This window comes from Kryptolebias marmoratus, linkage group LG15 (genome assembly GCF_001649575.2).
Source record: "Kryptolebias marmoratus isolate JLee-2015 linkage group LG15, ASM164957v2, whole genome shotgun sequence".
Taxonomy (NCBI): domain Eukaryota; kingdom Metazoa; phylum Chordata; class Actinopteri; order Cyprinodontiformes; family Rivulidae; genus Kryptolebias; species Kryptolebias marmoratus.
This window is the reverse complement of record NC_051444.1, coordinates 14203965-14216658: the sequence shown is the minus strand read 5'-3', so window position 1 is coordinate 14216658 and position 12694 is coordinate 14203965. Positions and strand designations below refer to the sequence as shown.

At 37.2% G+C, this 12694-nt stretch overlaps 1 protein-coding gene across 5 annotated transcripts in view; it reads right to left on the bottom strand.

Annotated features, from left to right (window-relative positions):
- Positions 1-1747: 1747 nt before the first annotated feature.
- LOC108237353 (protein unc-13 homolog C) overlaps positions 1748-12694 on the bottom strand; it is a 106239-nt gene continuing 95292 nt past the window's right edge. For all 5 annotated transcript variants that reach the window (XM_017418712.1, XM_017418714.1, XM_037979856.1 and 2 more), the window contains 4 exons: positions 11001-11148; positions 7691-7783; positions 5165-5324; positions 1748-3358 (listed from right to left, as the gene is read on the bottom strand). In XM_017418712.1, the coding sequence (XP_017274201.1) occupies positions 3073-3358; positions 5165-5324; positions 7691-7783; positions 11001-11148 (687 nt within the window). In that variant the 3' untranslated portion in view covers positions 1748-3072. The remainder of the gene's footprint in view (positions 3359-5164; positions 5325-7690; positions 7784-11000; positions 11149-12694) is intronic.

Sequence of the window (12694 nt, the reverse complement as noted above, 5' to 3'; positions counted from 1 at the left end):
GCATGTTAAATACATTAAGCCAATCCCACAGATGGTCAATATGAAAATGCTTAAATGTGACAAGCTGTGGTTGACAAAAGATTCGGTCCTCTCATAGATGTGCACTTCTGTAAGAGTGTATGGAAAAACACACCTGAACAGGAGAACACTCATTGTATGCACCACCAGTTTCAAAAATATTCAGAATGATAAAAAGGGAAACACAGTAAAGCATTCAATTTTTTACATTGCTTTGTAAGAGATGTAAACTTTTAGAATTCTACAAATTTGTTCAAATATATATGTCTTCACTGACATCTTATAGGTGGGGAGGAAAATATTTAAATGGACTGTACTTATATAGAGCCTTTCTAGCAGATCAGGCCACTCAAAGCGCTTTACAACACAATCTGCCCTCATTTACCCATCCACACACACATTCATGCAGCACTCCATTGAATCTCTACAAAGCTAACCTTAATAAATCATTCTATAGAGTCTAATCAGTGCTTTAAACTCCATTCATACACCAATGGGGCACACATCAGAGGCAGTGAGGGGTTCAGTGTCTTGCCCAGGGACACTGACCTGTGACTGCTGCCAGGAATCGAATCTCCAACTCTCTCATTGGAGGACTACTGTTCTAACCACTGAGCCACAGCTGCTTAAAGTGTGCAGGCCATCGTTACTACAAATTTTACAGTTTGATCAATTATAGTTGAAGGAAAAATCCAATAACTTCCAACCTGGGAACCAGGACAGGAAACAGTTTCAGTGTATTCCAACAAGTGTCAGTGATTTTTCTGCTCTTGTACAGCCATGTTTCTATGTACTCCTGGTCCACAAAACAACTTTAGTTTGTAGTATGAATCCCTCTGTCTGCAGCAGGTTTCTATGCTGCAGCAACATTACACTACAGACATTTTTATACTATGTATTTTTTTCTATGCTTTCTGTTCTTTAACTTATAATGATAGTCCACTCTGTGTTGGACAGATCTCTCAAAACCTCAATAATGGGTACTCTGTTGTCTTCCTGCAGAAACACACCTCCTAGAAGATTTCAGAGCAAGACATGTCCTTGAGTGAGACTACTATTACATGTCAGACATACACCTATCTCTGTAGAAATCCCATCCATCATGTTGTCAGACATAGTGCTTTCACTGTCATGGACAACCAACCTTCTTATTAAACTGCAGACAGTTTGCAGCAAAATATTGAAGCAGTACTGAATATTTATGTTCCTGTGAGTCAGTCTCACAAGAACAAGAAACTTAAAAATGTGTTAAATTTTTACTTTAAAAAGAAACAGTTGAGAGTGGGTTAACAAATTAAATGATAATCATTGCATGTGCAGTGAAGGGCAATGTTAAGATATTTTTTGAATGTGCATAGCCCAGTTTTAAAAGTGGACTACCCATATGACCATTGTTTCTGCTTGAATCGATATCCTAGCAGAGCTTTAGTCACTGGTGCTGAAACAAAATAGCCCAATAGCAGTAACGATGTTGAACCAATGTTGCAGTGATAAAATGTAGTTCTTTGTCCTACAAAGTGAACAAAAAGGGGCTTACCAAAACAAATTAATATGCTTTATCGATGTGTTTTAAGCTCTGTTGTAAGTCGAAAATATTTAAATTTTTTTATGACATTTTATGGCTTATAGGAGTTGTTGACAACTTAATAACTTAGTACATATATATTTTTTTATGAAAAAAATGTTCCAACTTACTGGGCAACTCTTTTCAAAATAACTCAAAAATGAATACACATTTGCACATACTTTATGAACATAGAAGAAAAGTAGACTTTTTTTTTTTACAATATCTCACTAAATATATTTACATGACATACAATTTGCCATCAGTGCAATACATAGGAATGTTGCATATTTACCAAATGTTAGACTCTTTCCTTTATGAAGAAAAATAATTTCATGATAAAAGCTGATATAACTGACATGTAAAGTAACATGTGCAACTTTCATAGTTTTAACAAAGTCACAGGAAATAATACTAAAAAACTCTTTGTACCACCCCATCAACCATCATATATTAAGCAATGAAAAAGTAATAGATGTAATGGATTGCTTTTGTACAAATACTTTATATAACTTTGGCAGTTTATCAAAAACAAAGTTATCAGAAAAATGTGAAAAAATAAAGTTAAACTGCCTGTTATGTCATGTAAGCTCACCTTCCAAAGCTCATGTTCACAGTGGTTGTTCAGGAAGGCTGGAAGTCAAAAGTCAAAAACAAAGACCAAAATGCTAAAGAAAAGGAAAACATTTCCACCCTTTCTGCTGTTAGCACTGGAGGCTGTTGTCACTGTTGTCACAGTTATAAAATTACAAACATCTATGAGGGTTCACATAGCAGTCATCGCCATTTAAAAAAAAAAAAATCACGGTCTGTTTTCTCAGGTCGACTTAAAATACAAACAGTTTGAAGGCAAGGGGACAGGACCCTGCTTGGTAGTCACTGTGGAATTATGGGAGAGACATGACTGAGAGAAGACATGCACAACAGTGCAGTGTGGAAGAACGTGAAGCCAAAAAACCAAGGATGCAAAAAAAAAAACAACAACTCTGCAACAATCAAAACGGTACACAGTCTGAAAATGATTTACACCGGACAAAATAATCAAGCAAATTTCAAACGTACGAACTTCACCATAATTCATTTACGTTAATTTTGTTCTTTTTTTCACTGGTTTGGCACTTTATTGGAACAAATCTCTGCTCAAAAAGACTAAATGTTGTACAAAAGGTATCATGTCTCATTACAATAACTCGTAGAATATAGTACTTAATAGTGAGCATACGGTAAGTAAACACTTGTACATACTTTAGTTTTAAAATGAACATTCCAACAGATGTTTTACACACATGCACAAAAACAAACAAACACAACTCTCACTCGTGCTGTCTAGCCATATTTGGACCTTCTTTGCTACTCTTTGGACAAACTCCTTTTTGACGCTGTTTCCAACGTACATCCCAAACAACGATTGCTACGGTGCACTCTCCTCCCCCCGGCTCTAGCTCTTACTGAAGACAACACAAGTCTTAATACTGCGTTTTGGCTCCACATTACGACACTTCCTCTGCAGAGCGTGTGTCGGTCTTAAGACGCACAAACTCTTTGGCCACCTCATCGTTGGTCCTTTGAGAGAGTATCCTCATGATGGTGAGGCCTGTTTCATCCATGGAGATGCTCTTCACCAACTGGTAGCAGGCTGCGCAGCTGCCCTTGTCTGCTAGCTCTCGCAACTGGATGACCGTCATGCCAATGATCCGGTCCTCACGGGCGAAGCAGTAGTCCTTTACTGACACGTGCAGCTCGTATGCCTCTGGAGCGTGTTCGTTACTCAGAATGCTGGGATAAATGACATAGAGATCAGAGTGGTGAAACTGAAAACCTCAGACATGTTTATAAGATTATTCATAATTTTCAAAACACCTAATTTGAAACAAAAAACGGGGGATAAGTGGTTATGGTTCTTTCAAAGAGTTAACAAAATAACAATAGCACAAATTCTATCAAGCAAGCTGTAAGTCACCAAAACTTCTGATGCTGTAGAGGAAAAGCCCAACATCCCTATAAAGACACTTGCATATGAAAGCACACCAACTGCTTTTTGGATCCTGACATTCAGCTTTGTTCTCAGCTGAATATAACCTGTCAGTAAGTGAGTCTGGCTAGATGATGTTTTTCCAGTAAAAAGAGTCCCCATTGTATCCGCTGCAGTGATGGGACAATTCAGTCTTGCTCTAAGAAGGAATGTCTTTATTTAGATGAGCCAATACACTCAGTCAGCCATGTTCTCAGAGTGATTTCTAATTATCCCCTGCAATGGAACAACATCTTAAAATTAAAATGATAATACCTGAGGGGCATACAAACTTCCTTAGCAGAAAAAAAATGACTAAGCAAAAAGGTAAGAGTCTCCTATGTTTCAGTTGGCAACACTCATGTAATCATAAGTGGGTTATTTAACCCTAATTAATACAATGAAAAGCTGTTCAATCTTTAATCGACCAAGTTAGAAAAAAGAACAAGTGGAAGAAATGTTACTCTTTTTTTCTTTTTAATCTCCAAATTTGTAGTCTGCATCAGTCAACAAAACAAATGAGATTGAGATTGCTGATCCTACAAAAAATGTTAGGAATTGTTTAACACACTTGTAAAACTTTGCAGAATAATAATAAAACATAATTTTTCAGGGAACAAAAAAGTGCTTTAGGAAAAAACTTAGTTCATTTTGACCAGAAATCATCTAAATGTTTTTGGTGTGTTTTCTGAATGGACCGAAGCAGCATGGGTGCTTGAAGCCAGCCCAACTCCAATGTGCCTTTGTGCCACCAAGCAGGTTGTAACGGAGCTGCAATGGACAACACTTGAAAAGATAAACCAATTTTGTGGCTTTGGGATGTGATGTAGTGATGACCAACAGTCTGTATGAAGACCTGGCTGCAGAACTTAAAAACAATGACCAGATACAGCAACTTTGCATTAAAAAAAAAAAGTAAACCACAAAGAACATCATTAAACTAAGTATATTTGTCATGTTTTGAAACTGATATGAGGGAGCCATACATCACACATTTAATGTGTCGCTCTCCACTTCAAAGCATCTGAGTTCCTCTTCATGCCTCTTTTGGTTCTGCAAAGCTCACTTCATTTCTGAGAGCTCACATGTACGTGGGACGTGGCCCGCTCGATCAGTGGTTTGTCAATGATCAGAGGCAGCTTAAAGATGAACTAGTCTTTGCGTCCATTTCACAGAACTGTTTTGTAAAAGTGCCTATAGTCTCTATGTTGAGAATATAGTGCTGCTACTTGAAATGAGGTGCTTGTTAGAACCAACTTGTCTCTGTTACTCACAGTGTTAAGGAGGGGCTTAGATTGTTAATGCAGTTGCCTGATTTTCCTTTAGTACTTTAAAGTACTTTAAATGTTAGGTGATCCTAAATAATTTGAATTCTCTTTCAAAGTCTAATGCAGATATCCTCCTAGTGAGGTGATACAGCAGCTTGACTAGGTTGGGTCAGATTTATTTGGGAACACACACTGCCTAATGAACTCATTCTGAGTTTACATTAGGGCAGAAAAAGACTACGTAATATTCATAAAAATAAAAAACATTTTTCTTTTATTAACTCAAAAAAACACAATACTCACTATTGGAATGTTTCATTGTACTTTGGCGACCAGTTGTTATTCTTGGTCTTGGTGCTAAATTTGCGCTTCTTGTCAGCCAGATGTGGACCAATGGCGTTGACCTCTACAAATGGCCTGAACATCGCGTTGGTCTGCCAGATGAGGTTGTTCACTGCAATCACTGAAAAATAAAAAAATAAAAAACAACAATGGCTAAAAACATGAGTGCTGAATATATTATGAATACAGTTGAGACAAAAACACAAAGAAAATAGGGAATTTTGTCATAAACTTTTTTTGTATTTGATGTAACTATTGTTCTTTGATTTGATCTGCATTTTAGTAAAATTCTTATTTTATGGTCACATTGCCAGCAGCACCCCCTGTTTTTTTTTTGTAGTCTATACTTATTTCTGTCAGCTTGCACGCTGCACACCTGGTCTTTGTTAGTAATCATCACACCTTCTTTGCATCTAGTCGTTATCTCCCCTCAGTATAAATAGTCCCAGTTTATGTTGCTTCTTGTTAGAAGTTTCTTCATTTCTGTAGCCTGCAGTCTGTATATTATTGTCTCTACTCTTTGGGTTGAGTTAGTTTGGTATATTTTTGCCTTTTCTTTAATAAAAGTCAGGTAGCTTCTGGACCTGAGTCTTCATTTGAATCTGTTTACCACACCGTGCAGTAGCTATACTTAACTCAGTTATGACTGTAAAAAAGAGATGGATTTTATTATTCAAAACTTCATTCACTAAAACTTTCAATAAAACAGTTTGATTAAATTTCTAAAAAAAAACAAAAAGTCATACAGAAATATTGTTAGTCCAAGCAGAAACATTTGCTAACTATGAACAAAAATTAACATCTTTGTGTGTTAGTGGCTGTGAATTAAACAACAAACGTTCTTTGTTTTACCAACCAAATTACTCTGATTAGAATTCAAATAATGTCCAAGGGATGCTTTCATTATTAAGAAACAAAAACGATAGCAGGCAGTCACAAAATCTGGATTTGAAGCTTTTATACAGAACCTTTATGAAACTTTATCTTAAAAAAAACATACAGAAAAAAAATCCAAATTGCAGCTTTTCATCCTGTAATTCTTTAAAAAATGATATGCAGACACGACTCCCATAGTAACCTAACTGCCAGTCATGTTGTTACTGCTGCCCCTGATTACAGCAGTTTGTCAGCTATGATGCATATTGTTTTGTAAGATGGGTGTGTGTGTAATAGATATAATTGCTGGAGGTTTTTGAGTGCAGGGGCTACGTGCGGGTGAATTTGAGTTACCGAAAAAAAGAGAGGTTTTGTTCATCTAAACAATATATTTATGCTCACAAACAAGATAAAAACTGACTAACACATAACTTGTATTTGACAGGTTTTGTATGCATCAGATTCCAGTTTGTGAAGTTTACAAAAAAGCTACCAGGACTGCAAGTCTGTACTTGGCTCGGTAATGAAGCTAAATGCTAATATCAGCAGTAAAACATGCAAATGATCAACAGGTAAAATGCAAATCATTTGCTAATTTGCACTTCACACAAAGTTTTGTAGAGACTGATTAGAATATAAATGGTTTTGTTGTGTCACTATTTTTTACAGAGGGTGAATTGATTTCTTGCCCACTCATTTATTTAACAAACAAGACACTGGTGGCACCAAAAGAAGTCTTCTGATCACCAAAGTCATCACAAATTTTTGTCTTTGTTTGATTGTGATACATCTAAAAGTTCTTTAAACAATTTAGCTTTTAGAGTATGCCATTAAAAAATGCTGCTACGCTAGCTTTCATTCAAAATAGAGTTGAATCACAAAAATAAGCAAAACGTTTTTCACAATGATGGCACTAGCATTATTTGAAGGAATGCAAAACTCGTGAAATTTACATTTCACATTTTAAAGATCTTGTGTGGTCTGTTAGTGCTCAGAGAATGTGTCTGGGGATGGGTACTAGCTACTACTATGTTAAATTATAGCTTGAAATCTGTAAAATTGACTATTATGGCCACTTTTGTGATTGCAAAAGCTGATTAATTGTGATGACCATCTTAAATTAAATTGGTTTCAAAAGTTAATCATTTGCAGATGAAACTACAATTTTTGAGAGTTTTAACAGGATTAATTAAGTGGTGTGTGAGTTTTTTATGAACAGACATAAAATTGACTACAACCTGTATTCCAAAGGTTTTAAACAATGATCCTATGCAGTGAGTTGACTTAAACTATATGTTGAGAATGAATTTATGGTACTACCATGCTTAAAATCTATGAAATTCTCTAAGTTATATCCATTTTTGTGTTTGATAAGGTTGATTCACTGTGCTGGCTGTTTAGAATCAGGTTGACTCCAAAAGTTAATCAGTTATTCTGATTATCTCATCACTAGCGTTTCACATGTTCCCTTCCTTTTTTTTGTCTGATGGAACAATATACAGCAGGGATGCGCCAGCAACCAATTTGCCACAAATGAAAATGAATCCACAGGGCAAAATACGTTTGATTAGAACTGACTAAAAGCAGGTTTGAGTAAAGGAAAAATCTCACCCTTCACGCTGACTTTGTGCTCTCCTGTGCCAGGGTGAGAGATGAGATTCACTTGCATTGACACCTCCCCCACTGATCCATTGGATGACTGACCTGGACACACACCAAAACAGCAACAGGAGGATAAAAATCAGAAGAAGGGAAAGGAGAGCTATTTAAAGTGAGAAACACAAAGAGAAGAGAGAGAGAGAGAGCGAGAAGGTACAAGGAAACGATCCAAAGTTGTGGGTGCAGGTAGATGAGATATCCAGAAATACATCAAGAAAGCTGTGTCAAAACAAGAAGATTAAATCTAAAAATAACTCCGAGAGGATAGACGGGATTTTACACCCACAGCGGCCAAGCAGGTTTTCCTTTAAATTTAAGCAAAAACAAAGAAACGAAGCTTAATCTTTCTGTTTTTAAGGCAAAAGGGGGAAAAAAACATACATTAGGTAAATGTATCAGGAATCTGAAAATGGTTAAACTCAGGAGTGCTGGATTTTGATGATATGCAGGTGTTAGATGTGAAAATGAAACCAACCGATCAGCAGAAGAGGCAGGGAAGAACAAAGACCCAAGCATGAAAGAGGAAAACACCCTTGTTGGGCAGCACACCCTGCATGGTGAGCATCATAATTAAAGTTTAATCAGACTTGGACAACAATTCCAAAGAATTGCTGACCACGTGTCTCACTTTGTCTGAGGTAAGGAGTCCCTGCCCATTTCAGCTGTCTCGTGTTTCACCCAGCCCGGGACAAACAAACAGATGCTCGACACTGGAAGGTGTGAGGCGGCACGGTTGATGAAGGGGCGGGCTGATCCGATGGCTAATCAATACCTGCCAAAGGTGCAGCGCCCGTTACAGCTGGTAATGAAGAAACAAGCCTGAAGATTTATTGTGATGTTGTCTGGAGATGCGGGCTGGGGGAAGTGGGGGGGGAGTGCTGCTCCAATGTTAAGGCCCGCTCTTGGGGGAAATTACCAGAGCAATGCCACTGCACGTTTACTTAAGCTACTGGCTGATAAGTTATAGGTTAAGAGTCTGTATGTTTTCTGATGGCTCTCAGGATACATGAATAAATAAACAAGACGTGCAGAAAGTGCACAGCAAAATGGGGAACTTGGAAAAAACACTGAGGAGCAGAGTTGCTGAGATTAATAGTGTGCACAGAAGATAAAAGAGACCAGTGGCAGATAGAGAAAAAAAAATACAATTTGCAGGGTCAGGAGATTAAGTGGGAAAACTGCTAATAAAAGTAACAGATAAGAAGAGAGAAGATGTTGGCATTAATTGTTGCTGATCTGCCTTTCTATTAACTACATTTCTTCCGGCTGTCACATTACCGGTCACTCAGCTAAACCAGTTATCAACAGAGGACTATATTAGAAAAAAATAAAGATGTAAAATATTAAAATGAAATGGCTGTGACAGGTGTATATTTTTAACTGAAACCAAAAATGGTTTTACAACTTCAGCCCATTGTTTAAACAGAGAGACACATACAGTATATGTTTGGGAGAGCACATTTGGTGGGATTAAACAGGAATAATCTGCGGCCTAAAAATGTCGCTGTCAGAGCACACGAGTGGGTGATTAATGAAGCTGTGCCCACTGAGCTACATCAGGCTTTAACACATCTCCACACTGTTTACTGACCTAAAACACATGCGGCACCTTGCTACCTCCACTTACAGACATTACATTAGACCGCCTCAAAATAAAAGGTGACAACGTGGTGTTAAAGTGGGGAATGGGAGGTGGGATGAGAGATGTGGCGCAAGAGGGGAAAAAAGAAAAAGAAAGAAACCGAGTGGTCTTAAAATAGCGCACAGTGAAACACTGTGCATTTCTGCCCTTCTGCCAGTCAGTGAGAGCAGCATGGCTGGTTGGCCTGCTGGCTGCCTGGCTGACGAGTGTTCTCCTACAGCCTTTCTGCATTTCCTGCTGCCTGTCTCGGTAGTGTTCTGCAAGGTTGAGCACATTGAAGCAACTAGGGCCTTTGAGCATCAATGCCCCACTGGGCTGCATTCTCTCTCTCACTCTCTCTCTCGGGTGTCCTCGGACACCTGAGGGCATTTCTGTCTTGTTACACAGAGAAATGAGAAAAAGTTCCACATGGAGACAGACGAATGAGACAACAACAAACGAAAGTGGGCCAGTGATGATAAAGAAAAACAGAGAAGACAAAGATGAATGTATAGACTTACATCTAAACCTTTGTCATGACAGCATTTTTTGCTTGTTTGTTTTTATTGTTTTTTTGCATGTTTCTAAAGAAAAAAAGAGGAGTAAAAGAGTATGAAAGCACAGATGACTTTGCTTTTATGTGTGACAAACAGCTTGAGCAGTAAAGGGGCATAAAATTTAACTCATAATTAAAACACAAATACAATAATGTATGTGCAGCTAAAAACAACAACATTAAACAAGCCATGGCTGCGGTTTTTAGTCTGAGGGTCTTGTTTATTTGTTTATTTTTTGGCTGTTGTTGTTCTGTCTAGTATAACTTTTACAGTCTTTTGTTTTTTTTGAGTTTATGGTTTTGATTTTCCTGCTGTGTTTATTAGTCCTTCCATTGGTTTCTCCTGCACACCAGGTTCTGGTTTCGTAATCATCCCACCCACTCTGTATAAAGTTGATTACTCCCTCAGTATATATTCAGCCCAGTTTTCATTGTTTGGTGCCAGACGGTTGTTTTATTTTTTTGTAAGGCTTCCACCTGTCTTTTTCATTATGGTTTTCCTGCAGCCATTTTGTTCTTTTGTGTATCATTATTAGTTTTCCTGCTACAGTGGTGTGTTTTTATGTTTTGTAAAATTAAACTTTTTCATCACAGACTTCCTAAAGCTATTTTTTTCTGCATTTGGATTCCTCACATTCTTCATCACTGCCTTGTGATAGGAATTACATCTTCAGTCAATTTCAAATGCACAAAAATCTAAGCTTGTAAATTTAGTAAAATAGATAAGGCTTTTTTTTTTTTTTACTAAAAAATAAACTGAATAATCAACTGACTGGATGCACAAGTTTGAGACAACCTGTGAACTACAGTAGCAACAGAATATTCTTTGATTTTGTCTTTAGCTATGTTGATAAAAGCATGTTTTTATCTGATTTAGTGTCAACCTGGTATAATGTTGCTCTAAAATCATACTTTTCAATCCATTCTGCTTTTCTTCTGTTTACACACTTTTAGCATGTTTTAAAGGAGATTTTGTTTTGAGTTTATCCCCATTGACTTGAGATAATTTTAAAAAATACCCAGAGAATTTTAAAGTCCAAGTAACCCCAGTCTCTGTTTCTTTTGAAAAAACTTGAGGTTCTTACCTTGAGAGGTTTGAGTGCATATATATTTTTTAATCAAGGCATCTGTAGGTTGAGTGTAAAGGCTGAGAGCATATTTGAGGGACTTCATATCAGGGCTCTTTTCGAGGAACGTTTTCTTCAGGCCATTTCCTCCAGCATGGAAGTATTGCTGAAAGAGAAATAAAAAGAGAGATATGTTCATTGTCTTTGATTCTTCAAGATAAATTTAAGGCTTTCGAAGAACCTTAGAAAGAAAGCAAATTACTGTTGTCTGATAAATAACCTGGGAATATATGGACAGTAAGCTTTTTCCTTTTTAAGAAAGAGACCAGGCTGGAGACAACAGTAATAGCTACTTCTGTAGCTAATTAGCATATACTTGAATCTGAACCCGCTGCCTGGATGGTTAATGTGTTTTTGGTGCTGTTAAGCCTGATAGCTGAAGATAGACAAAGCTTTGCTTTCCTTTCAAGTGCTGCCTTCACTCCTACGTGTAAGACGGAGGCGGCCAAATGAGGACAGAACTTATTAAAAAAGAAAGCATTGCTGAAAAGAGGGGATGATGAATGTTAGTTCTTGGAGACTGATTTCAAACCTATGGCCTTTAGAGCCTATATAATTATCTAGGGGGGTGTAGCACATGAATTTTGCAGGAATGAAGACATACAATATTTGTCAGAGTGTTTACAGTGAAAAGTCATCAAAATAAAAAGTTAGCACACATTATTCCCATATATTTGCAGGCACTGGAGAGGATAATACAGTGGATATATAAGACCTACATACAGTGTGGCAAGTGGCATCTGAACCATATTTTTATCAGAGTGACACCTTACTGAAGGTGTTTGCAAAATGTTTTCTTATTGGTGTCTCATCATGACTTGAGAGTTATTCTTACACAGTAGGAGGCACTGTTTTCTTTCTCCTGAATGAGTCACAAGTGGTAGAATATGACCAACATGTGCCTTTCATAAAGTATACATAATCTGATGAGCATGGATGAGTCACAGGTGGAGGAAGAAAATAGGATCATAAAGACTGAGAGGGAATAACCGTATTTCATGAACACATGTTCACATTTTCTGCCACAAACAAGTTTAGGCTTATTACATATGAAAAAAATATTTCTATTTTCTTTTAAATAATCTTACAAAGGTCTAGAATACTAACTTTGCTTCCACCAACAGACAAAGCAGGATGTGGAATACAGCTCAACCTTTAAGTCACACTTAATATCAATCAGCAGCCTAGATTTTTATTTTTATTTATTCAACTTGTGTTGGACATGGACTGCTCTACTTCTCTTTTGTAATAGTTTTAGTTTATTTAACTTGTCATTCACAGAATTTGTAAGCACATCAGCTATAGACTGATAAAGGATCAGTGTTTACAGCCTGCACATACAGTATGTATATCTTCAGCAGTTTTGTTTAATCGCGTTAAGAGATATTCCAAGTTATTAATTCAGGTTATTGTAGTTGGTTTGCCAAATCAAAACCAAAGCATGACTATATATACGTATCACTGTATTATGACAGATTTAAAAAAAGTACTTTCAAGGTAAGTGCTGCTTCCTGTTACAATATGTTCACATTTTTACAGCTTGGGCAGCAACTCAGCACACCCTCTGGCCAAAAAGACCAGTCAACTTGGTTGCTTAAAATATCAACCTGCCTCTGGCAAAATCACTGGCCGAACAGGTACATCTCTGTCAT